The sequence below is a fragment of the Astatotilapia calliptera genome, chromosome 11 (genome assembly GCF_964374335.1).
Source record: "Astatotilapia calliptera chromosome 11, fAstCal68.1, whole genome shotgun sequence".
NCBI lineage: Eukaryota > Metazoa > Chordata > Actinopteri > Cichliformes > Cichlidae > Astatotilapia > Astatotilapia calliptera.
Window position 1 is genome coordinate 17220748 of NC_137432.1, and position 25323 is coordinate 17246070.

At 38.7% G+C, this 25323-nt stretch overlaps 1 protein-coding gene across 2 annotated transcripts in view; it reads left to right on the forward strand.

Moving 5' to 3' along the window:
- me1 (malic enzyme 1, NADP(+)-dependent, cytosolic) overlaps positions 1-25323 on the forward strand; it is an 85019-nt gene that overhangs the window by 29586 nt on the left and 30110 nt on the right. For both annotated transcript variants that reach the window (XM_026183894.2, XM_080307856.1), the window contains exon 3: positions 2615-2764. In XM_026183894.2, the coding sequence (XP_026039679.1) occupies positions 2615-2764 (150 nt within the window). The remainder of the gene's footprint in view (positions 1-2614; positions 2765-25323) is intronic.

The following is a 25323-nucleotide window of genomic DNA, read 5'->3' on the forward strand; positions in this document are numbered from 1 at the left end:
ATAGAAAATCTGTGGCGGGAGTTGAAAGTCCGTGTTGCTCGGCGACAGCCCCAAAACATGACTGCTCTCCAGAAGATCTGCATGGAGGAATGGGCCAAAATACCAGCTACTGTGTGTGCAAACCTGGTAAAGACCTATAGTAAACGTTTGACCTCTGTTATTGCCAACAAAGGTTATGTTACAAAGTATTGAGTTGTATTTTTGTTATTGACCAAATACTTATTTCCCACCCTGATTTACGAATAAATTCTTTACAAATCCTACCATGTGGATTCATGGATTTTTTTTTCACATTCTGTCTCTCACAGTTGAAGTGTACCTCTGGTGCAAATTACTGACCTCTGTCATCATTTTAGGTGGGGGAACTTGCACAATCGGTGGCTGACTAAATACTTTTTTGCCCCACTGTACATGGAAATACAGTGTATAAGGCAAAAGCAGAACTTGAGAGTCAATATTTTGCATGAACTTTATTCAACACCTGAACTCTCTGAGGCAGCTTTCTTGTCATTTCTTTAAGTAGTCTTGAGGAATAGTTCACCGGGCTTCTTGAAGGACATTTAAAACTCTTCATTAGCTGCTTTTTGTTCTGTTCTCTGTCAAGATCCAACACTGCTTTAATAATGTCGAGCTCCGGGCTCTGGGGAGGCCCATCCATGACTGACAGTGCTCCATTGTGTGTTTTTCTACCCAGGTATGCTCTTACTGCAGGGCCAGTGGGTTTGTGTTGATGAAAACTGGAGCCAATTAGACACTTTCTAGAAAGCTTTCTAGAAAAGAATAATAATAATAATAATGATAATAACTTTATTGACTCCAGAGGGAAATTTATATATCTGACACAGCTTATCTGCTATTTGCATGAAACTGAAAAACCTGATGAGTGTGAATGATTTTCTGTAACTCTAAAAACTAATTTACATAGCTTTAATCTCAGCCATTGCTTAAATTTTCTTTTAAAAGGAAATCTTTTAATTTCCTTTTTTACAAGTCCATAATTTACTCTCTACTTTTCCCCCTGGCACTGATGTGGGTTCTGTACTGTTCCATAGCAGCTTTTGAAGGTAAAAATAAATATTCACATGTTATCAGCAAATGACATTACTAACGGCTATTTATATGAGTATAAAAACATTTCAGTGTCTTTTAAGTGTGGACCATAGACTGTGTCAGCACACCTGCCAATTAATGAATTGCAGTTGGTAACCTCTGGGTACCAACCGGTCACCCATCATGCAACACCCTCAGGCTGTGGGTGACTTGCTTTAAATTGCAAGGCGATAAAGCAAGTCACCTGGTGGGAAGCAACCTGTCTTCAGTTAGTCAAGGTCAAATTGGACTGACTGCAATCATTCTCAAAGAGATTGGTGAAAGGTTGCCAATGTTTCAACCAGTCTGCTAAGCAGGAAATCATTTTGCAGAAACTGTCACTATTTATGGAGGAATTTCTGTTGCAAATCTGTGAGCTTTTACGTGAAAGTCTGTTGGAATCAGCTCTTCTGGAATTGCAGCTTTTGGCACTTCCAAGTTCTCTTCATTTTCAGCCCTAGAGATTGCCATTAGTATAAACTAGAACAAACCATTCACAACTGTTTTGTCACCATTTCCTTTTCCCTTTAAAAAGACAGACTCTCTTTCTAGTGTTTCAGCAACAGAGACAAGCTTTCATCATGCCACTCTGGCCAGACAAAGAGCCCCAGAGTAACATTTTCCACTCTCTTTTTTTAGTACTGTGAGTTTTGAAGTTTTGAATCTGTCATTTCGCCTGAAACAAATCCATTGAGCAAAAACCCCCAGAAAACCTCAAGGGCAGCTTTTTTTCCTGTAGTTTTTGGTTCTCCTCAGCAGATCATGTTTGCTCAGGTGTCATGGACACGGTTTCATCACTTTGGTTCTTACTGTAGGAAACAGATACATACGGTTTTTGAGTCTTCAGTAAATAACACATTGAAGGCTACATTAATTAAACTTTTTTTAATTATATGATACTGCAAAAGCAAGCCGTTCTATGGTTATATTTGGGTTAATCAATATGAAAACACATCTCTTCAAGAGCAGCTGTCAGCACCGTGCATTGTGCAGGTGCTGTGGCCTAACCTATAGCAGAGAGGCCATGCATGCTTTTTATCATCTCAACAAGAGGCACCCTTGTGCTCTTGACTTCATGGAAACTTCTGTGATCAGGAGTAGAGCCCTTTCAGGCATGCTCTGCTTAATTTGGTTCAAATGCAAACCTTCAGTTCCCAGTAAATCTATAATCACAGTCAAAAGCTTGTGTAGGTTATCTGAGAACTATTTTTTATTCTCTTTATTTGTTTCAGTCATTTGGAACACAAGTAAAAAATTTCTTCACAAATCAGGTTTTAGGGGGAATACTTCTCTTCTTTTCCTTCTTTCTCGTTTTTTTTCAGTAGCTTCAGTTCCTTTAATCTCCCTGGTTTGTGCACTGTTGCAGCCAGGTGAACACAGTGTTCTCTCATCCCTCAGTCTCCTTGATAGTCTCTCGCAAACATCCAGGATTTAACATCTGACTTCAATAAGCTTAGGTTAGCAGCTACCATTTGTCAAGATGCTTAAGATTAACATGCTCTGTTTTCTTCTCTGTCACTCCCAGATATGTGTTCCTAATGGGGCTCCAGGACCACAACGAGAAGCTCTTCTATCGGGTGCTCTTGTCAGACATCGAAAGGTTTATGCCCATCATTTACACCCCCACTGTGGGTCTGGCCTGCCAACAGTATAGCCTCATATTCCAAAGGCCTAGGTGAGTCACTCTCACAGTGTTTTTCTTCCTCTTATATTGTGAAATGGTACATTCCTAAACCAATAAACCCACTTAACATTACATTTATTATCAGCTTATTTCAGGCAATGTTGTTATCCCTCAGTTGGTCTTTTAACACTCAGTTATTAAGTGTTTTATGGTACTGGTTGTTGTGCTCAGTATCAGCCAGTATTTCTTTCTGTCTTTTTCTTACTGCTGGCTGTGTGGCATCTATATTTCACTGCTTCAGGCTGCCCTTTTACACACCGAGTCCCACTGAAAAGAAGTGCTTGGTCACAGGTGTCAGCTAGTAACATACCATAGACTGATGGTATAAGGATAAAGGCAAAATGCAATCTAAATGCACATGGCAGATAGATTATGGTGTTCAAAAAGGATGAGAGATTCACTGGAGAGACAATATGCTAAAAAAGTTGACAGGCAGCAACAATAATATTGTTGAATAGCACAATCTGGGATTTAATCAATTGTGTAGATCATTATTTCACCCAAGGCTAAAAGCCATATAAATGTTCAAGCATGTGTGCCAACAAATGACTGGTTGTACTGTAACAAAACCAGAAGCTCAAAGACTCTTAACCTATGTGTATGCTATGTTGGAACTGGACTCTTTGATGCTATAAAATCTGAAACAAACTTGGAGGTTGCGGTAGGCCTTAAAGTTGTAGTTTGGTTGGACTGCTCAGCTTGAGGCAAAACCGCAGTAAGCTGTTGAAATCAGTCCAGCATTTACCTTGACTGGATCTCTGCTCCTTGCAGACAGACATTCACAGGTTTCCCTTTCTTCTCTACTGTAAACGCACACACGCACATGCACACACATTTCTCTGATTGTATCTGTTTTCTTTCACCTAGGTTCATCTGGTCCAAGTCTCTCACTATCTGACAAATAAATTCCCTGAGCAGCTACTACTAGATATTGAGCTGATACTGCTTTCACTCTCGTTCTGTTTTTCTTGGATCCTTCTCCTTGCATTTAACCTTTTTCAGGTGGTTACAAGTGCTCTGTTTGCTTCCCACTGAAAAAGGCCACCATTTTACTGTCCTCCACAGGCCCTTAACCTCACTTAACTGGAATTATAATTATTGACTCTGTTCAGCCTCAAGCAACCAAGCAATTTTAACTACTAAAATGACAGGAGTGGGGTCATTTATGACAGTTTATATTTTCAAGTGGAATGCTTCTCAATGGCTTTATTTGTGTTTATCAAAGCTCTAGCCATTCTTACAACACATGTTGTAACTGTTCTGTTTTCCATGATTTCAGTCATTTTTAAGGCAAAACAAATTCACTTAATTGACTCCTTTCCATCGGTTGAACTATTTTCATCGTTGCTAATTTAGGTATTAAGTAGCTACCTCTCTGCAGCTGCAAATCTTGTGCTCTTTATCTGTTAGCCATGGTCACTGCAAAACATTACAAGGCAACAGTTAGAAGTAGAAAATTACAATAAAATCCAAATCTGTAATGTACAAAACATATGAATAATTCTTGAGTCATAAAAAACCCCATCACACCAATGGTCCAATCACAAGACTTATGAAAACGTCTGGAATTAGACTAACAAATGCATGGTTGGAAACAGCTTGGCAATTTTAAAATATCACAGTGGCACATGTAAATATGGACCTCGGGTCATAAATGATATCAACTGGTCACTTTAAGGTGAAAGAATTAATAGTATTTATGTAATCCTAAATATAGACATATAAACCTACTCTTTGTTAGTAAACTACTGTCAGGAGCTGTAAAAAAATATAAACCTTCATAATATACATGAATCTTCATCAATGATGACCTTAATCTTAGGAACCTACATTTAGAAAAAAATGTTATCCCAAGTCTAGGCCATCATGGGTGAAAATACAATCATTCTAAGTGACACACAAAAACCATTTGCATATTTCCAAAAGAGACTTTCTTGTCTCCAAAACATAGGGTTAGGGTTTGATATCACTGATAACTAACTAACAGGGTTAACTAAAGGTGACTACTAAAATAGTTTAACAAAGAAGCTGGAGTTAGACAGTTAACCTGATAGAATGGTAAAACTTACGCTGCTCTTACATTACTTCCTTCCATACTTACACATGCTTTGTCCGATGGAGAGATGTGTCCTCAATGTCAACTACAGCCACACGTGCTCCAGAAGTACTTGGTTTGAGTACTCATAATAGTCATTTGCTGAACATGAAATGCTGTACATTGCTCACTTTCAAAGGTCGCCATTTTGGCTGTGCAGTTGGAAGTAAAAGGAAGATATGTTGTCTACACCAATGATTGTGCCAATATAAGCTACCTAGCTAACAGTGCCTGATTGCACTTGAAACCACATATTACATTTATCCTAGAATTGTTATGTGTGTTAAATTGTCACCTTTATTGTAGAACTGTCTAGTTTTATGTGTGGTCAGAAGCACAACATGTACAGCTGATAATCACGCTGCAGTAGCTACCACAACAGTTATAGTCATGTGTTACAAGTGTTACAATCATGTCTTGGAAGCAGCTACTTTCTGCTACTCCAAAGTTACAAAGGGTAACTCCACAAACTTCATTCAGGAGATTACCACAGATACCCTCACTGACATAACCCCATTCACTCAATCTAAGACAACACTAACCTTTCAAAAAGTCTTATTCTACATAGCTACATATGTAGTGTACTAACAGAACTGACCTAAACTGAAACACAGTAATAACCTTAGAAATCAAAGAATGATGTCAGAAGGGGAGTGTATATTTTAAAGATACCAAGTAGCAATGGGGATCTACCAGTATTCCCTGCTATCAGGAATCTGGTCTGCAGCAGCGGGAGAATTTTGCTTTGAGTCCTGGTTTCATACAAACTCTTCGGATTCTTTGGATGAGCTGTGAAACCGCAGTTTTCCAAATTGTGTCCAAACAGTTTTATTTTAAACACTTACCTCTGGTACATTTAAGGTGCTTGGAAACCAAAATTCTCCCAGGCACATAACATTATCCAACATCTTGCTGTTTCCCCATCCTTGCAAAACTATTTGGAAAATATTCCTAGCATGCTTGCCTTCTTCTCACACTGAGCTGCCTGGAGGAGTCATTTTATACACTCCCTCTGTCTCAGAGCAGAGTGAGCCAGAACGTGCTGCCAGAGCCTCCGGGGTTGGGAGCTTGGCCTCTTTGAGTGCGCATCAGTGGGTCGGTTAGCAGAATATACCGGGGACGAATCCGACTGCCTTTAAGAGGCTCTAAGAGATTTGGATTTTCAGCCAGGTTGCTGCTCTGTACTGACATAGCCTGAGAAAAGAACAATGATATCTAGATTGCTGCATTTTAAATCCCATGCTGACTGAAAGACTTGAAGTACTGAAGGACTTCTATAAAACTAATGTCTGTAGTTTTATAGAAGTCCTTCAGCAGAGGTTAAATAAGTGAACAGCATTTGCTATCCCAGTGAGCTTCTTTTTTTTTTATTTTAACAGCTGCAGGTGGTTATATTGCATGATGATCTCATATAATCTGTGGTTCATATAAGTACCCTGAAAAAAGCTGCTGCTGAGGAGAAGTGATGCCTTTTGGAGAAACTTGGGTGATACATGTCCCTTTGCAGATCAAATAAAATTTAAATATGAACACTGATGAATTACTATGTCAACAAGAGGGGAAAAAGGTTTGCCAGAACTTATAATAATGATTGCTGTAAGCAACTAATCCTGGAGTCACACTTGTAAAAATAGTGGTCGAAGACCATGGCATGACCAAAATTACTCCAACTGTGCACAATGAGCTACAATATTGTTGCCTTTGAAGACAGGAGACCAGATCTGGGACAGTTTATGGTTAGTTGCTGTCTTGCTGTCTTGTGAATGGCAAACATAAATCATTTGCGAGGGTGATTTTTCCAGTCTACAAGCTGCAAAAGCATACTATCCATCCACTGGACAGACTTATGGTAACATGGGCTGTGCTTGTTTTAAAGATCCTTTGAATAAACTCTTCTTTCACCTGTTTTCCTCCAGCCCCTCTCCTGTTTTGTCTTTTCTCTGTAATGTTATGGAGCAAAAAGTGGACATCTTAGTTTAATGAACACGTCCTTTGTGTCATATTGAAAAACCACAAGCAAATATGAGTAATAGCATTTTCCATGGACTTGACTGTAAGGAACTACACCACCTTTACAATTTGCTATGTGTTACTGCTGAGGACGCGTGGCCGTCATTTTGGTGTTTGTTTGTTTTTTTCTATGATCCTGAAGGATAAGGTCAGGTTTCAGATTTGTTCTGGGTACATCTGGTGTAAAAATCCATGCTTCTGTTTTTGCTTTTTACTCAAAGGAAATTTGAGAAATCTTCATAATGGATTACTGATGTCACCATGCATCCATGTGTGTGAGTGCATATGTACACGAATGTCTTCTATACTGACCACCCTGGCAGCAGATTAGGTTCTAATCACTGGCATTCAGGTATAAAGACTTTCTGTGTGGAAGCAGGAACCCCTCTTTGTCTCATCTGATTAGCAGCTAATCTACCTCTTGGACTAAACACTCTGACACCAGGACTTGTAGCAGAGGCTCAAAGTTGAACACTATTAACTGTCAAACCAAGGCCTTTTTCACTGATCTTAAGATAGGAGAGAGACAGTCGGACAAAGGAATACATTCACATCATGAGAAGATTTGTGCTTCTGCTTACTTTTGTTGGTTTGTAAGCTTGTGAGCAGATAGTGTTTAGCAGATAATGTTAGCCTGTCTTCATCACACAAAGTTTGTTTCTGTTCTCACCATAAATATAGGTTGTGTACTTTTGTTTGACAGTTGAAAGAGCCCACTTGTGATAAATGAAAATGTTTTTCAGCAGAAACATGATTCCAAGTGTAGTTTGAAAATAATTACCTCTAGCTGAGCCATTTCCAGTGCTCCTGTGACCTCTTTGGTGTGTCTAAAAAAAATCCTCATAGGCCCTTTTACCACTACCAACCGTGCCTTTTCGAGGGGCGCTTGTCATAAACGATACGAACCAATCCATTATCCTGATGGAGATGGAGTGGATTCCACTTTGAGGAGATCTGTATAGTTTTATCTGTCAGAAGCTGGAGGCTTTCTTAAAACTAAGAGGCATTCTTGAAGGCAAGGTGAAGAACCTTTTTTTCTTCTTAGCACCAGTGTGCACCATGTGATATTATATATAGAAACTATTTTTCCTATACATTTAGCCCTTAGGCCCTTTCACTGAGCTCTTTCAAAGATGGATTGTGTTATTATTTTCAATGAACAATGTAAAAATGAGTTTATTGTAATGAAATTATTCTTTTTTTTCACATTTCTTTTTCCTCTGACACTCTCATTTTGACTTAAGTTGGAAGGTAACTGCACTTTTCATCAGTCCTTGATAGCCCAAACTCACTCACACTGAATTTCAACTTAAAAAAGATCTGTCTAGAAGATTTACAAATCGTAAAAGATTTCTGTAGGTAAACCTATCGATCACTAACAGTTGTCCACAGTTGGTTGTGTCACCAAATCTCTGAGTTTCTCATGTGCTTTTGCATTGTGCTCTCGATCAAGAGATTGTTTTTGCCATGACTGGACAGAATGAGGTTAGCAGGGACAGAAGTGGTTTAAAGTATTAAAATGTAAACCTGAAAGCTGAGGTTTGTGTCTTAATTATGCTTTGTGTTTTAAATCTAATTGTGTGTATACATTTTCTTTATAATAAAAACTTCATCACTTCAACAGACCCAAGCTAAGTCTTGAGTGGCTGTTCTTTGATTAAGTCAGAAGTCGAGCTACAGGAGGTTATAATGAAAGGCATCAGCTGAAGACTTAAAGCCGCCCCTAAAGGGACACGTGCTGAATGATGAAGTGTTCCAACATCGCAGATTATGGGCTTTTGAGCTGTGACTTCACATTATTCAGGCCCACACACAGTGTTACACTGCAAGCGTGTGCATTTAGATTGATAAGCATGCAGGACAAATTAAAAAAAAGAACTACATTCTTCTTCTGAATTGTTAATCCACACAGGACTACTGAACCGTGATGAACCACAAGTAAAAGAAATTTCACTTACCCCACATATGTGAGTCTAAGGGAATTTCTTTCAAGATTTTGAGTGATTGCAAGACTTTTAATGATGAATTTATTTACTGCATTTTTTTCTTTTTGGTAGACCATGAGAGAACTCAGAATATGCTTTGTTTGATCGGGAGAAGTAATGAAGAAGTGGGGAGCAGAGAAATGGTTTGGAATTACACTGACCTCATGAAGAAAGTGGCAAACATTTGGAAATAATTCCACTCTGGACTTTGAGGACTTTGTATAACAATATAGAGCTTATGTCCAAGGAAATGTTCAAGCCAGTGAAAGCAAAGAAATTTTCGGACACAGCAGACCTAACTGCTTTTTTCCTGCACTATCCCTTTTTATGATTTCATATACAGTTTAAATACACTTTAGTGTTACAATTTACTGTGTAAACATGGAAAGTAATCAGACTAAATATATCTTTTGAATAACTGTGTGTACTGGACTAAGACTACCTGGCTGAATCGTCTTTGACCTGCATTATCAGGGACCATTGCTAATTTAAACTGCCATAACGTTCCACGACTGAGAGCAGTGTAGCCTGCCTGAAAACCCAGGTGGTTGGATTTGGCCTTTTCTTTTCTTTTTTTCTTTTTTTAGAAAGTATGCTTGCTGTCCTGTGTCTTTAAGAAATGACCATGAAATCATTGTGATATTAAGTTGGGGTTTGGTTTGGCTAATGGCTGTCAGCCTGCCTGGCCAGTTCTGTCCAAGTCTCACCTCAAGTTTGGCTATAGTCTCACACTCTCTGTTGGTTTACATCCAGTCACGGTCTGAACTCACTGCTTTTCAGATTCTGACTTTGTTTAAAAAAAATCTGCTTAAAATGCCCAAATTTCAAACCTCAGAAACTGCTTTGAGCAACATTACACAAACCCAAAGAACAACACACTACTGCCAGTGTATCGTGATATGTCTGAAAATCATCAGCAGTTTTTTGTTCTACACGTTGCTATGTATATAGATGGCATCAGAATAAACTGACATATGGTCAGTTTTTCAGTTCAGTCTCTCAATGCATAACCACCTTCAGTAAAATTATGTGGACATTGACGGCTGCTGGTGTTTACAGTGCTAATATTAGACACAAACTAGTATGAGTAACTGCATTTTGAATAGTGTTGAAACCTGTGCCATATTCAACACAGACAGAGACAGGATGGATCAGGAGATAACAGTAGGTGATGATTTTTCTTTAGCTCTACTATATGATGTGACATTCTCTATGCAGTGTATATGTTTATATGTTCCTAAACAGTTAATGCAATACGTTTGTTAAACCTCTTGAATTAAGGCTGAAAGTCTGCACTTCAATCACATTTTGATGGCTTGGTTTAAAATGAACAGTGTCTTTTCCCAAAAACACAGGAACCACAGTACAGGTGTCTTGCAGGCAATCGTTTTGATTTGAAATAGCAGGTAAATGCAAGTGTTACTGATGATTAGATTAGATGAAACTTTATTAATCCCTCGGGTGGGTTCCTCCAGGAAATTCAGTTTCCAGTAGCAAAGCACCGAAAGAAGTCTTTTGATGATGTCCATCAAAAGACAGCCAGTTCCTAGCTCATCAGTAGTGAAGTGTACACACAGCTCCAAAGGAGCTGAATAAAAAAAATCAATTTCAGTCCGACCTTACTGAAACTGCCAAATGACATATTAGTAAAAGTCCCTATTCTTCTAAACACAAAAATTACAGACCATAGTTGTGTTTGGCATTTATCCCCCCCACATCATCTCCACAGTTCAGATTTTGGCGCAGAGTAGTAATATTTCACCAGCCCACACTGGAAAACACGACTTGCTGACCATCCCCATGAAACTTATCTGATACTCTTTGTAAATCACACTCGGCCTGGTTTGCAGTTTTAAAGCATACCCAGTGGTGCCTTAGCAGCATGCAGCAGAAAATGTATTGAGCATATGTCACACAAACTGAAAGGTCAGATCTTCTCTCACAGCTTTAATGGGAATTTCACAGAGCCTTGGGATGAGAGAAAAAAAATGCAATAATAAATCTGATGACAGTGAGTCAAAGAAGTTGCGCAAATGGCTAAATGCAGCCCAGCTAGAACAAAGTTGATGCAGCTGTCATCTCTTTAAGAAAACGTGATGGAACTATAAAAGTGAAAAGCAGCAGAAGGTGACGAGTTATATACGACGCCTTATGGGATAGCCCGATTTTTCACTGTTGCCCACATCCTCCACTTCTTACTTAGCACTCTGTTTTAACAATGTTATGTTTTCTCTAAGCCTGCTGTCGCAGAGCTCCTATAAACAGACAGACGGCAAACTGAAACAAAACTATATCATTTCTTTATTATACCTGTCAAGACTCAAATGTGTGTGTATTGCTTGGATGCCCAAATAGATGTTGGAGGGGTCCAAAGCTAGTATACGAGGGTTGCCCAGACCTCAGCAGAGTTGATTTACACAGCTGGCTTGCACAAGCCTCACTGTTGTGTAATGTATAATAACAGGTGTGTTATCTAATGCAGTACCTTATCAAGAGCCAACCCATGACGGATTAGATTTGTGGAAATGAGTGGGGTATCTTTATCTATTTCATTACTATTTTCTATATTATTTTCTGAAAATGAAAATGGTCCAAGGAATCTCCACAGCCACACTTCAGAGTGAAAAATGCAGTCAGCTTTAAAATAAGCTTGAATTAAAAATTATACTTAAGATTTTTAATGTTAAGGGTTAAAATACATAGAGAATACACTGTAAACAGACTGGTGTTGTATCTTAGAGGTGGTACATAGAAATCTTTAGCGTCACACATGGGAAAGTGTCTGAGAAGTTTGCTGAATCCACCTTTGTTTCCCCCTGGATTAAATGGAAATTCCAAAGCAAAATTTCCCAGACTCTGAATCCAAGCTCGCCTGCATTTTGTCACCTATAATCTCTGGTGTTCTCTTTCCCATTCTGTTCTGGTATTAAAAAAACAAAAAAAAACAACCCAAAAAAACATGTGACCAAATGGCATGATGCAAACACTGGGACACACCAAACAACATCAGAAGGATAGTGTCACTATATAACTTCAGTCTTGGTCTAATGGAGCTGGATTGAGTCTGCTTGACAGTTTGTGGACAGTACACCACAACTGCCTGTTTGATTTGCTATGATGCGAGTTTTTCCAGGTGTGGCAGAATTTCAGCTACATATACAGTTATTTTTCTGTGTTACCAAGAATTACTCTGTGTACGTCCTGCAACTAAGGATCATGTTTGTCATTTCCTGTCATGGTCTTAAATGACCCATTTTTCTTGAGCAATATATTCTGTTCACAATTGGAAAAAAAACATGTGGGTTATGTGGGCAACTCTATGATGTGTTTACACCCCCTCATATGTCAATAAGCTGTATCCTTTCAAAGATGAGAACAGTTAAACTCAAAGTTTGCCTGCTTGTATTTTGCTTGTCATTGCTAAAGGTCACTGAATTTCATTCATATTCAGTGGTTTGTGGTTGCTACAACTCAGCTAGAATCTTCCTCTGTTGTTGCCCCTTAGTTATTCGGTGTGTACAGAATGGTATGAAATCTTAATTTAGAGCCGTGCAGCTTACGTCTGAAACTGGGTCAGCTTCATTCTGACATGGGACACCCTCCTTACTGATAAGAACTAAGTCAACAGATCAGTCATTAATCACTGCTTTCATATTTGCACTTAGAGAAGACCATTTGTCTTGAAATATGAGATGCTACAATATCTGACACCAATATATTTAAACAGCTCTGCTTCTTATTAGCCAGTTTAGCAGTCTCCTCTGCTTACTGTAGCTAATGGTGAGAAAGCACTAAAGGCTAATTTCTCTCTGTTTTGACAGCTCCATCAGCTCTCAGCTCAACTTTGGCATTGAGCGCTTGTAGACCTGTCAGATATTTGGCCTGAAGTTAGAAATGGAAAATTTGAAGATATCCATCTGCACTTATGGGCCATATTAGTTGTGGAATCAGTCAAACGGCTTCCAAACTTGGATTGCTTTGCACACACAATCACCGTACTGCATTTAAAGTGTGTTATTTGAGAGGATTAGGGAATGCTTTTTGGCTTTAGGTATTTCACTTTCAACTGAGACAGTCAGAACTCAGTTTATTTCAATAAAAAATACATTAATCTGTCCAAACTTTTGTCGCACAGTGGGAAACCTCTCTGTGAGTGTGCAGGAACGTGAACCGCTCTCCATGAACTGTCCCTGTTAGTTCCTGTGGTGCTTGTCCTGGAGAACATAGTATAATGTTAATATAAACACAGCCTTAAATGCAGCTCTTGGGAAATCAAACCATGTCATTTCAAACACTTGTGTTTGCAGAGGGCCTGAACTCACATCTTCCGGTACTTCCAGGCAGTGGGAATTGGAGATGATTCAGTCCATCTGACTGTGGATACAATAATGGATTCTACTAACACTCACGTCTATTAAATGTGTTAAGAATGGTCAAGTGTTAAGAATACATTGATTAAAGAGCATGCTTTGTGCAGCACATACAGAGTTTGGAGGTCTTTAGTGATTACAACAGCTTCATTTCTTTTTTTCAAAGCAAAGTCAAAATTCTCTAAATGATTAGCTTGAGAGTTGATGTCCTGGATATTGTCATCTCAGGCAAAACACAGCTGTAGTTATGAGCACAGAAGCCCCACCCTACCTGCTGTTCAAATATTCTGTTTGGGAAGGTCAACCAATCAGAAGAAAGTTGGCTTAAATGGAGCGGAAACCAGAGCGCTGCACCTCAGTCCAGTAAATAAATAATGATTATTCATTGTTCAGTGTGATTGCTGTAAGAATTATGGTAAGCACTCAAAGGCCCTGTGTAGTGAGCCAGAAACGTACAACAAGATTACTTGACATGAGAGGCAAAGGCATGCTTATTTTTGAGCGCCTAATGAGTCGACGTGCTTCTGCAAACCTGCTGCACAGTTTGTTGCATCTGCTGTTATAATTTATTTGTAGATAAAATAAATACAATAAACCTTGGTTTATCTTGCTCAAGCCTATTTGATCCCAGCCAATGTGTTGTAACACCAAGATGTATACTGTAAATACACATGACATGATTTACTTAGAGTGTATTTTTGCAGAGCTCATTGGAAGTCAATTGCCTGAAACCATCCTGCTGTTTCATACCGTTCATATTTCCTCTGGAGTGTGGCATAGAACACAGAAATGTTGCATAAAGTGTTTGTTATATTGATTGAATTTGTGTATGACATGGGCTATGACAGTGATATACATTCTTGTTAATACTTCAAGTGAGGTGTGTTGGGTTTCAGTGTCTACTTACAGGACACCAAATGCACTTTGACCTTGTGGTTATTACGACTAATCTTAGTAAGTAGTATTGCAGACACCTCACCTCTTCAGCATGCCGTGTGACCTCGGCAGTAACAAGGTTTGACCCCAGGTGACTCCCTTTCTTCCGTTTTAATTATCGGACACTTGAACTCTCCCCTGAACGTTCACTTTGATTTAGGGCTGAGCTCAGTTTCCTTCTTAGAGCATATTAACAGGGCACACATTCTTCTTTTGGGTAGACTTGCTCAAATGCTTCTTTAACACAAGTATAATCCATTCTACAATTCTGTCTGTAGATATGTTAAGTGAAATCAATTATAATCAAAATGTTAGTGACTTGGTTTAATATTTTACCTGTAGTTAAATCACACTGAGCTGAATGCTTCTTTTTATGTGAAATTACACAGAACAAAGATTTTATTATTTTTTAATTAGTTTCATTTAATGTAACCTAAAAGCTTAAGTGCTGCATCAATGTATTCCTTATGTTTTATAGTGAAACAACCCAAAACATCTGATTTTAACATGGGACATTTTAACCACATAATTATTGGTATAACCATGACAAGCAAAAGTATTGCAACTGTGTGCAATGTACTTGCAAACACAATGCTTTGAAATATTTGCTTCAAAGATGGGGATCAAGTCTACAGTCACTGGTAGCCAGTTGCTGTCTTCAAAACAAATTTAGTGCGTGAAGAATAGCACAGTTAGACAGTCTGCTATCAGTTTTCTTTGGAGTGGGATTAAGTTGGCAGTTACATGTAATCTGTTTTTAAAAATAGGGCAATTAACTGTGATAAATTATCCAAAATGTAAATCTGTGGATGTCTGCATGCACAGAAATTCACATTAACTCCTTACACTCAAAATCCAGCCAGAACCTCATAGATTTGAAAAACTAAACCAGGCTGACTTAGACTGATTGCAACATGTTGGCAATCTGTTTTTCGAAATTAGAGTGCAGTTATTTCCAAAAGTTTGACTATCTATCTGAGAGTGACGGCAGTCAGCCCAATTCAGACCGTGACTGGAGACCCGTGGGTGTCCAGAGATTGAAGGTGTTAGATGCTCAACCTCACGGTGGTCACTTAGTTGCTGCAACTGCTTGCAATTAGTCGCAGAATGTGAAAAGAATTCAGTGTCTGACAGTCACTGAGTAACTGCAGTTGTTCAACGAGCCATGCTTAATAACCTCAACAAGCAGAATTTTCCATCCTATTTTTGTTCTAGTTTCCTAAACCAAACCAAGATTTTTTTATTTTTGCCTTAGTCTAACCAAGGTACAAGCAGATACTGAAAATAATAGGCTCATTAAGTCTAAAAAGAAGTTCACATTTACTTGGGTTCAAATGGCACAAACCCATATCTCAGTAGTGAAAGTCAGGATGAACAGCTTTAGTATGCTTATATTGCCTCATGCGTCAGGTGAGCTGCTGCAGAACCACACAATCTCTTATTAACGTTCTCTAAAACCAGACAACCAGGTTTATGAACTATTTGAAGTTTCCAGTTAATTATCAAATGACAGTATGAATTTCACAGCACTGGACTGTCTTTTGGCTGACTTAAAAGCACCAGAGACCATGACTATGGAGAGAAAAACGCACCTTTCATTTAGCATTGACCTGTAATATTTTGTAAAATATACAGTAATGGCTTTACCTTCTCACTTCATGTCACATATTACATGAATTATCTTTGCAGCTCTAAGCCATGAAGAATTGGATACTCTGAAAGTACTTTCCCATCTGGTTAATAGTGAACACAATGGCATCTAGTCTGCCACCACCCCAGACATCCCTAAAATGCAATCCACATTTTTTCTGTGAAAGCCTGAGCATACAATAGGTCATAAATCATTGTCGTTCTATAGAGTGCTCAGTGATTTTAGAGCACTTCTGTCTAAACATCAGTCTGATTTTTCATGAAGCTATTCTTTATTTGAATTTTATATAGTTTAGGCTTCTTGCATACTTCACGTAACACAGTGTTGCTAAGACAGAGAATTTGCAAATAAACACAGTACACTTTGACCAGTTTCTACACTTTTTGGCCATGGCAAAACCAGTTGAATTTGAGTTTGCATCCCACATAAAACGTCATTGGCATGAATCAAATGTCAGGATGTGTGTGAAAAGTAGCAAATGAATGGAAAAGCTGGTTGCACAGGACTGAAACTCATCTAATAACCAGCTGGGTTCATCAGGTCTGTGCCTCTGATTCTTTTAGCAGGGCCTTTGTGCTGGAACAGGATTTTCCTGCTGTTTCTTGCCCTTTTAGTTATGTAAGCTTGGCAGACAAAGAAACTGGACAGTCCTTCACCCGGACAGTTAGAGCAGACGACTGGCTATGAAAGCCCAGATTCTCACACTGGCTGCTTGCTATTTTTGTCACCTGCAGGTTGGCCTTTGTCAGAGATTCCATGTCTTCTTATGTTTTGCCTCAGCACGATATCTGGAGTGATGAAAGGCTGATCAAATTGGCTGAGCTGTGTTCATTTTGGACTTGAGTTTCCTAGCGCTAACCCCCACATGCACAGCTCCCAAGTCGCGAAATCTTCATGACAGATTAGTTATACGAAGCCCCGGCTAACATCAGTGGGCTGCAGTGGAATGAAGCGGGGGCAGCCCCAGTGTCTGAGGCCAAACACTGGAGCTGGTTCTCACTTGTGGGCGAATCAGGCAGCGTGCTGAACACTCTTCATGTGATGGAATCCTGTCAAAGTGTGAGCGTGCCACGGAAAGTGGGAAGCATTAGAAGAGTGCATTGTCTTTGGAGAGTCACAGTGCCTCGAGAGATGGGTTTGAAGAGAAAGGGAAAAAAGAAGGAACTGGAAAGAGAATCCTTCCCATCACATTTCATTTTCGACTCATGAGAGAGGTGCTGAGCAAAAGTTCTGTGCACAGTTCACTTACTGCTATGATAAATTCCTTGAAGAAACACGACAAAACATTTTTTTCTGCTCTAACAACAACCGAGTGGCTGTACTAAGACAGGGAAATAGGAATTGTATTTGTTGAGCTGATTCGAATTTATTCATTATAATTCTAAACTATTCACCCACTGTGTGGATTCCATGTCCTGTTGTTTTTGTGTTTGCAAATTTCTCTTACCCATTCCCAGAGCGCTTTTGCTTTTTTTCCCTGCTTCATTGATGGTCATCATTTCCATTGCAATTAGTTATTTTAAAAGTGGACAGCATTGGCGTCAGCAGCAGCAGGAACATGGTTATTGATTGGGTCTGCCAGACCTGGTCTTCTCACAGTTTTCCTCTTTTGCGCTATTGGATTAGTCAGTTGCTTGGCTGCTCGAGGTGCTGCAGCATAAGGGTGTTATTTTAATACCGACAGCTTCACTCCTTTTGGCCTCACTTACTAAATTGCTCTGGAAATGACCAGTCGACCAAAACAAACAGCATGACCTCAGTTTTTAAGCATTAGAGATGATTTTTTTTTCTGTTTTGCTTTTACAGTATATGGATGCGGTAGTTAACTTACAGCTAAGGACAAAAATACATTTTGTCATAAAATAAAAAAACAATCTCTGCTGTGCAATGCTATTCTCCACAAAAATCTTCTTCTCTTTTCTTAGAAAGCCATTAACTTATTAAATACCTCTCAGCAAAGGAAGCGAGTAAGTCGAAACCGGCAGTTTTGCTCCTTAAGTATTGTGCTGTCTGTCCTTCTCTACAGCTTGTGGTGGTACCACATCCAGTAACAGAAATGCCTCTGTCCGCCTATGAGTGTGCCGTAGAAGATGCTGAACTCACTTACAGAGAAGGACGACTGTCTTTCTGGTCTAATTACAATAGGAGACTGATGTTCAATCCAAATTGAAACATGCAGAAAAATTCAAAACACTGTTATCTTCATGTCACAATCAGGACTGACTGTTTGGTTGACCCTGTGGCGAATGAGAAGCTGGAGGCTCAATTCCCTTTATGTCTCTGTGTTTTCCTCCTTTAATGTTGGTAAACCAAGGTGCAATGGAGGTTTGGTGGTGATTCACTGTGGCATTAAGTGCACACGCCCATGTCAGAAGAGCTACAACTAAAGCAAGTTAAGCAGCTGGAGAGGAGGAAAATGTGTGTGTGGATTTCTGAATGTAATTTGGTTTGTTCAATAACTGCACAGTTCCTCGCTGGATTTTCAAGATGATGGATATGACCCCAGGATATCTGGAGTTGGATCACCATGAAATTTGGAGTCAAAAATTTAAATACCTGCAAAATTGTCATCAGCTGATTTCCTGTTTGGTACTGCCTTAAAATGTTGAAAATGGATGGTAGTCTTTTAGTATTTCAGCATTTAGTCTTGTTTTCATAGTCTCTTGTTTTATTTCTTAACATTACCTTATGTGGAACGGACCATTATATAAATGTAGTGTACTTGGCTTCCACGATACCTTCAAAATATTAACAAATCTGGTCAGTTTTTAAAGGACCAATTTTAATTAGTTGATAGTCCATTAATTTCTTTTCCTGAGTAGACCGGACTCCATATGTCAGTGTATTTGTAGAATATCTTCATTGCTCTGCATCAGTGTAAATCCAGTTTAATTTAAGCTCTGAACTGATTGCGCTGAAATAATAACTCCTTTCATACTGTTATTTTAACAGTTTTTCAAAAAAGCAGTGTTTTTGGTATCCAGTTGCATTACATTTAAATTTGTGGTTCATCTTTGTGTTTTTAACTCTTCATCTCTTGAACCCTTTGGCCAACTGATTAATCTATTCTGATGAAAAAATGGGAAATGGTTTGTTTTTGTTCCTGTGATCGTTTGTTGACCTTCCCAACTTTAATAAAATGATACCTTAAATATCTCAGCCATTGGTCTTTCAGAAATAAATACTCTGTCTTTGAATCTGTTTTGAAAAGCCAACGATATCAAGAGAATTCAAGCACTGAATAAATATTTTCCAGTGAAAAGTGTTTTTGGAGCGCCTTAGCTTTTGTATATTATAGGTTTCCCAATGTGCTAACTGCAGTTTAATGAATGACATGTTCATTCTCAATATGTACCCCAGCTATATAGACCGGGACAGAATTTTCAGGCCCCCTTTTATATTTTCCGAGTGCTTTTAAACAGAACAAGAAACTTTTATGACATCTTCTCAGTTATTTCCATTATTTTACTTTTCATACAAAAACACATTTATTTAACAATATTCAAAAACTACCAGTCATTAGTTCCCTGATGCTAATTGTTAATTGTGTATACTTTTTAATGGCTAGTTTTCAGCATTCTTCTTTTGTGAATCTCTCAAGAGAACAAAGGGGATCCAGAATTGACGGCCTTCTGGCATGGACATTGATCTTTAGATTTTCAGTGGGATCCAAGTTAGGGCTTTGTGCACGTCAGTCAACAAAGTTCTCACTGGCTCTCTGGAGGTAGTTCTGCATGAGAGAGATGTTTCCGCTTGTGTATTGTTAGAAGACAGCGAAGTGATGACCCAGACACAGCTTTGATGCTGACTGCTTGAGGCTTTCTTTCAAAATCTTCACACATCCTTTGTTCTTCACGGTTCCTTCCACCTTGATGAGATTCACAGTTCCAGATGTACTAAAGCGTTCCCACAGCATAATACTCCCACCTCTGTGTTTCACTGTGGCACACAGTTCTTTGGGTTGTATGCCCATTCCTCTGGCAAGAGAGCTCGTATTTGTTTTCTCTTCAGTCCAAAAGATGCACTTCCAGTATGCATATTCTTTCTCCAGGTTTTCCTCATCGTATGTCATTCATGCTCGAAGGTATTTCTTCTGCAGAATTGAAGATTGTCTTTGTCTGTAACCTCGCAGTCATTCCTGTGCAGGGTTCTAGTGAGTGTCTTCTTTGAAAATACAGTCCTAACTTGGCTAAGTTATTCATTCATGTCTTGGCAGTTGTTCTGGGGTCTTTAGACACATATTTTACTAGTTTTCCGGCTTTCCAGAATCTTTGAAATCTCGGGCTTCCCACCTCTGCCAGTTTTGTTATGTACTGTGTGGGTCGCTTTATGATACTCCAATTCTTGACACTTGGAAATGCTGTAGGAACCTTGTATCCATCTCCTGTTTTTTGAGCATCAACGATTCTTTTTCTCAAATCTAAACAGATTCTTTTGTTTTTGGCATGATGTCTTATTTACTGACAGTTCCAAAACTTGCTAAAGTTTTTGTTTTTTTGTTTTTTTACTGTGTAAAGAGAAGCTGCTTTGAGCACAGCAGTGGTTTGTGGTACAGTATGGCTCAGTAAAAAGGTTAGTTTGTCAAGGGACAAATAGTACTGATCCTGGTATTTTTTGTTTATTTCTGAAATAATTCTGTTATTGGGTGCAAAGAAAAATAATGTATGCTTTCTAAAGAAAAGTAATATGCTGAGAAATGTTTGAAATTCGTGGGAAAGATGTTAGAAAAAAACTTTAACAAACATTTAAAATTTTATGCAGGGGGGCTAATAATTTTGTCCTCATCTGTGTATGGAGGATGCAAGTCATTGGTAATTAAGTGCATATGCAGCACCACTACAGTATGTGAAGGTGAAATGGAATTATGTCATTTAATGAGCTAAATGTGTTTTCCTTCTGTACCTCCCAGTGTGAATCTGTTGGTATGCAGTTACTGCTATGCAACTTAGATACCTATTCTCATTACATAACCCTTAAGCTTTTGCATGTCAGTGATCTCAAGCAGCTCAGTACTAAATTGCATGACTAGCCTTCTAGTCATGCGATTTACAGTCTTTTGTATATAAAAATAAGCATCTAAAAACTAAAATAAAATTGGTATAGGCTCTAGCAACCCCAAGTTGGATAAGCAGTCTAGAAATTTATGGAATGCCATTTTGACCTGGTGCCATTTGTTTTTATCACAACTTTGGTTAAATACCAAATACAATTTTTGGTGAGCCCAGAATTTTCCATGATGCATATGCATATTACATTATGCACCTACTAGACAGTGTACACAGTTAAGGAAGGATCAGCTAGACTAAAATTCTAAAATATTGTGTATTATTATTTTTTTATCTTGTGGCCTAGAGACAGCAAAATAAATGCTAAAAAAGGTGGGGTCAGAAGTGAAACATAAGATTCGGTTTACATAGAGTTCTTTTAAAACTGTGCCCAATTTGTAAAACCTAACTTTAATCTCTAATTATTCTTTAATACCTTTTAAATAAACTTCTAATTGTTAAATGAATCAGTAGCCTTTATGCTGTGTGTTGTGTGTGTTTGAAGGCTCTGCCAAGAAAATCTCGTTAATTTAGTTTTGAAGTGAAAAACCTGAAGTCATACAGTCACCACTGGATCCTCTCGACTGAATGGACATTTACCTCCTGACTCTGGGCAAAGTCACACTAATAACATGCAGGCGCCATTCAGCTTCAGTTAGACTCTTCAAAGGAGTTTTTAAAATCAAGAACTAAATCCTGTCATATTGTTTTTCCTCAGTCGCCAGAGACAAACCATAAAAAAGTTTTTCATGCTAGATTTGTTGCTTAATTAGTTGTCAAATTCTCATATTGCGCGGCTGTGACCTTTAACATTGTTTTCACACTCTTTCTCAGTGATTTGTGTCCATTGTGTCAGTTGAACCTTGCTAACTGAGGGCGTCCAGCACAGTGAAGATTAAGGTTACACAGCGGGAGAGAAGAATGGTGGCTGGTTTGGTGTGGACACGGGTCAAAGATTGGAGGTTGCTTTTCTCGTGGGGTTCTGGTGTGTTTTGGGGTCATGGTGAAGAAAGCAGCTTTCCCTCCCGACGGCGTCCAGCAGCCACAATCCCTGGGGTGTGTTTTGTATGGGGCTGCAGGTCAGCCGTTGGGTTGTTTCGGCCCATCAGGTTGTTTTCTTTACCTTCTGTGTTCACTCCACACTCTTACACTGGAGGAGCCAGACGTGGCTGCTCAATGCTTTGTGGCTGTCCTCTCATCTAGAAAATAGGGCGTCTGGTACTCATTGTGGTTATTATATGAGCAGCAGCTAGACACATGCACACACACAAACAGGCACATTAAAAAGCAAACTTTAAAAAAATGGAATATTGAAATCATTTAGTAGAAGCCAAAGCATCAATCCGAGGATGAAAATGTGCCTCTTAACCAGAGATATTTACTCCAGTGGTTGGGAATGGGCCTAAAGATTGTTCAACTACTGTGAAAATATTTTTTAAATGTTGTTTACTTACTGCTTCAGGTGTTACACCTAAACAACAGGAATTTATATTGTTGGAAAAACTACCCATTAAATAAGAATTGAAGTTATAGTTGCCAAGTTATTGTTAATCTTTTGGTGAAAACAATTGCTAAAGTTGCTTAGCTAAAAGTTAGCTAAAAGTTGGAGGAACCGTTAGGTAAAAAGTTAGAGGAAACATTTAATTGTTAAGCTTTAAATTGATAAGATAGATGGCCAGAATGGTTAACTTAAAGTAGGGAACAAACATACATTAGGGGTGATCTTAGCTGTAGCTAGTCACCTACTGAACGGAAGGTTGGTGGTTCGATCCCTGGCTCCTCTAGTCTGCATGTCAAGTATCCCTGGGCAAGATACTAACCCCAAGTTGCTTTCCGATGCATTCATCGGAGTATGAATGTCTGAATTAGGATCACTCAGTTTAGAGGAAGTGCTTGTAAAATTGGGTGTGATTGGGTGAATATGGCATGTTGTATAGAGTGCTTTGAGTACTCCAAAAGAGTAGAAAAGCGCTATATAAGAATCAGTCCATTTAGCATTAATAGTGAAATAGCTAGATAAAATGAATAAAAGAGTAAAAAAGGGTACGCTGGTTATTCCTCAGCTGGAAATTATGGTAGAAAGACTAAATGTAGATAAGAATAAACATTAAAACTCCAGACTACATAAAACTTTCTATGAAAGGTTGATATAAATATGTATGAGCTATTCAAATAGGAAACGAATATAACAAAAAATGTGGTATAAATACACAGAATAAATAACTGCTGAAAGGTTTAGTTGCAAGACATTTTGAATTCATCTGACAGAGCAGCAGATTTACTTCTTACAAAGAAAGTTTGAAATCATTGTTGTAGGAAAAACAATATCAGTGTTGGCCACAAATCTTTATGGCCAAGAAATTATGCGGTTCACCTTATTTTTTCTTGTTAGCTAAGCAACGATCAAACTATCAGAGGGTGGAATTTTCCTTTACCCTCAACCCAAATCGGAACCTATAACTAGCAGCAATGACTTCATTCTGCAACAATGTTCTCACACAAATATGCAAGACACACTCTTTTCCCTTTTGTTTGTGTGTTGATGTCCACTGCACACACAGTTTACAGTACTGTTCCCTGATCTGTGGGTGAAAGGCTTCATATCGTACACAACTCCCTTACAGCTACCATATATTGACAGTGACTCATCCAGCTTGGTTTGTTCATGTAAAATCAGTGTTCCAGATGTATTATCCTAGATAGACAGTGATGATGGATTTAAAACACTATGACTTGTGACATTATGAGATACATTTATTTACTATTCTATGAGCTGTAATCCTGATTAAGCTCAAAGGAGTGGCTCAGGTCATGAGGTCTACAGCTCCCCGGAAAGTACAAAGTGTCAGAAAATTAGTATTGGAGGAAGAGAAATAATGAAAAACATGAACCTGAAATGTTTTTGGTAATATTCAGGTTGACAGAGGTTAGGAATTACTGCCGGCCAGCCTGTCTGCTTTGATTCATTGTATGAAATTGTTTTCCAACAGTCATATTTTGAGGTCAACCTTTCAGCTCCATCACCTCTCTTTTCCCAAAAATTCATCATAATGCTGTTGCTGGCAGTGGCTCATGTCCTTCTGGCCTCGCATAAACACACACAGCAGGCCACTCCTTCTCCTCGCTCTTGTCCTGATCCCTACAGCCCCTTACAGCTGCAGACATTTTGCAGACTCTCTTAATGCGCTGCTTTTGAACCGGCTCTTAAGCATTTTTGTGCATAGATGTGCAGATGCGTGCAGATGTGCGTCAGAAGAGTTAAAACTTTTTGAATGCCAGATGTCTGTGGCCATGTGACCTTTATTTGACCTCCAGGCCTCTTTTTATTAGAGGAACCACTGCACTTTTTAAAGGCTTTGCAACAGGCAGTGTCTTAGGTCATTCATGCTGTTTGTTTTATTTAGAGCCTGACTGATTTATTATTTGTGTATCTGTTGTCCAATAAACTTTCTTTTTCCTGGACATAATGCAGAAACTCATCCATCAATCCAGGCCGCCTGTCACTGAAGCAGTTAAACAACTTCTAAGTGACAGGGTGCCTGGGGTGTATGACAGTTGTCCTGCTTTTTTTTAATGCTCTGGATGTTGTGGGGCTGTCCTGGCTGATGTTTCTTTCCAATATGACATGGAGGTCATGGCTGATAGGCTATGCTGTAACTTCAGGGGGATCTCACTCCTCACCCTCTCTGGGAAGCTCCCAGATACTGGAGAGGAGAATCTGTCCAATTAGGTGAACTAAGATTCAAGAGGAAGAATGTGTTTTTTGTTCTGGTTGTAGAACTCTATATCAGCTCTTTGTCCTCTTCATGATTATTAAGGGTGCATGGGAGTTTGATGATGTCATTCTTTTGGCTTCATCAGGTGGTGACTTCTAGCTTACACTGGGGCAGTCTGTAGCTGAGAAACGTGAAATGGTAAGAATGAGAACTACCAACTCCAGGTCTGAGGTTTTCAGCTGGTATACACTGAAAAAAATATGTTGTTGGATTTACTTAATTCAATGGTGGACATTTGTTGCACACAGATGTTTTGCTTTGGAAGCAACTTAAACAATTGAGTTAAATTAACACAATTTATTCATGTTCAATAAACCTGTGCAATTTGTGTTGATAAAATGTGACTTAAACATGTTTTGATGAAGTAATTTGAGCTCTTGGAATATTTTAATCCTTCACAATTTTTTCACGTTATCCCAACACGATTCAATAACTTTTACCCAATACTACTTGGTCACTTAAATACTATATGTTATCTTCAAATTACATTTTGCTATTATATTCTAGTATCAAATACACAATTTTCAAATGGAGGCCTTATAACAGATTGTATTGTTCTCTTCCAAGATGGTTGCTGGCATCCACCAGTAACCTTTCAAAACAACATGTCTAATTTCACTGCAGTAGGTAAAGAATTAAACTGACATTACTCCTCTACTGAATCTATATAAATCAACAGTTA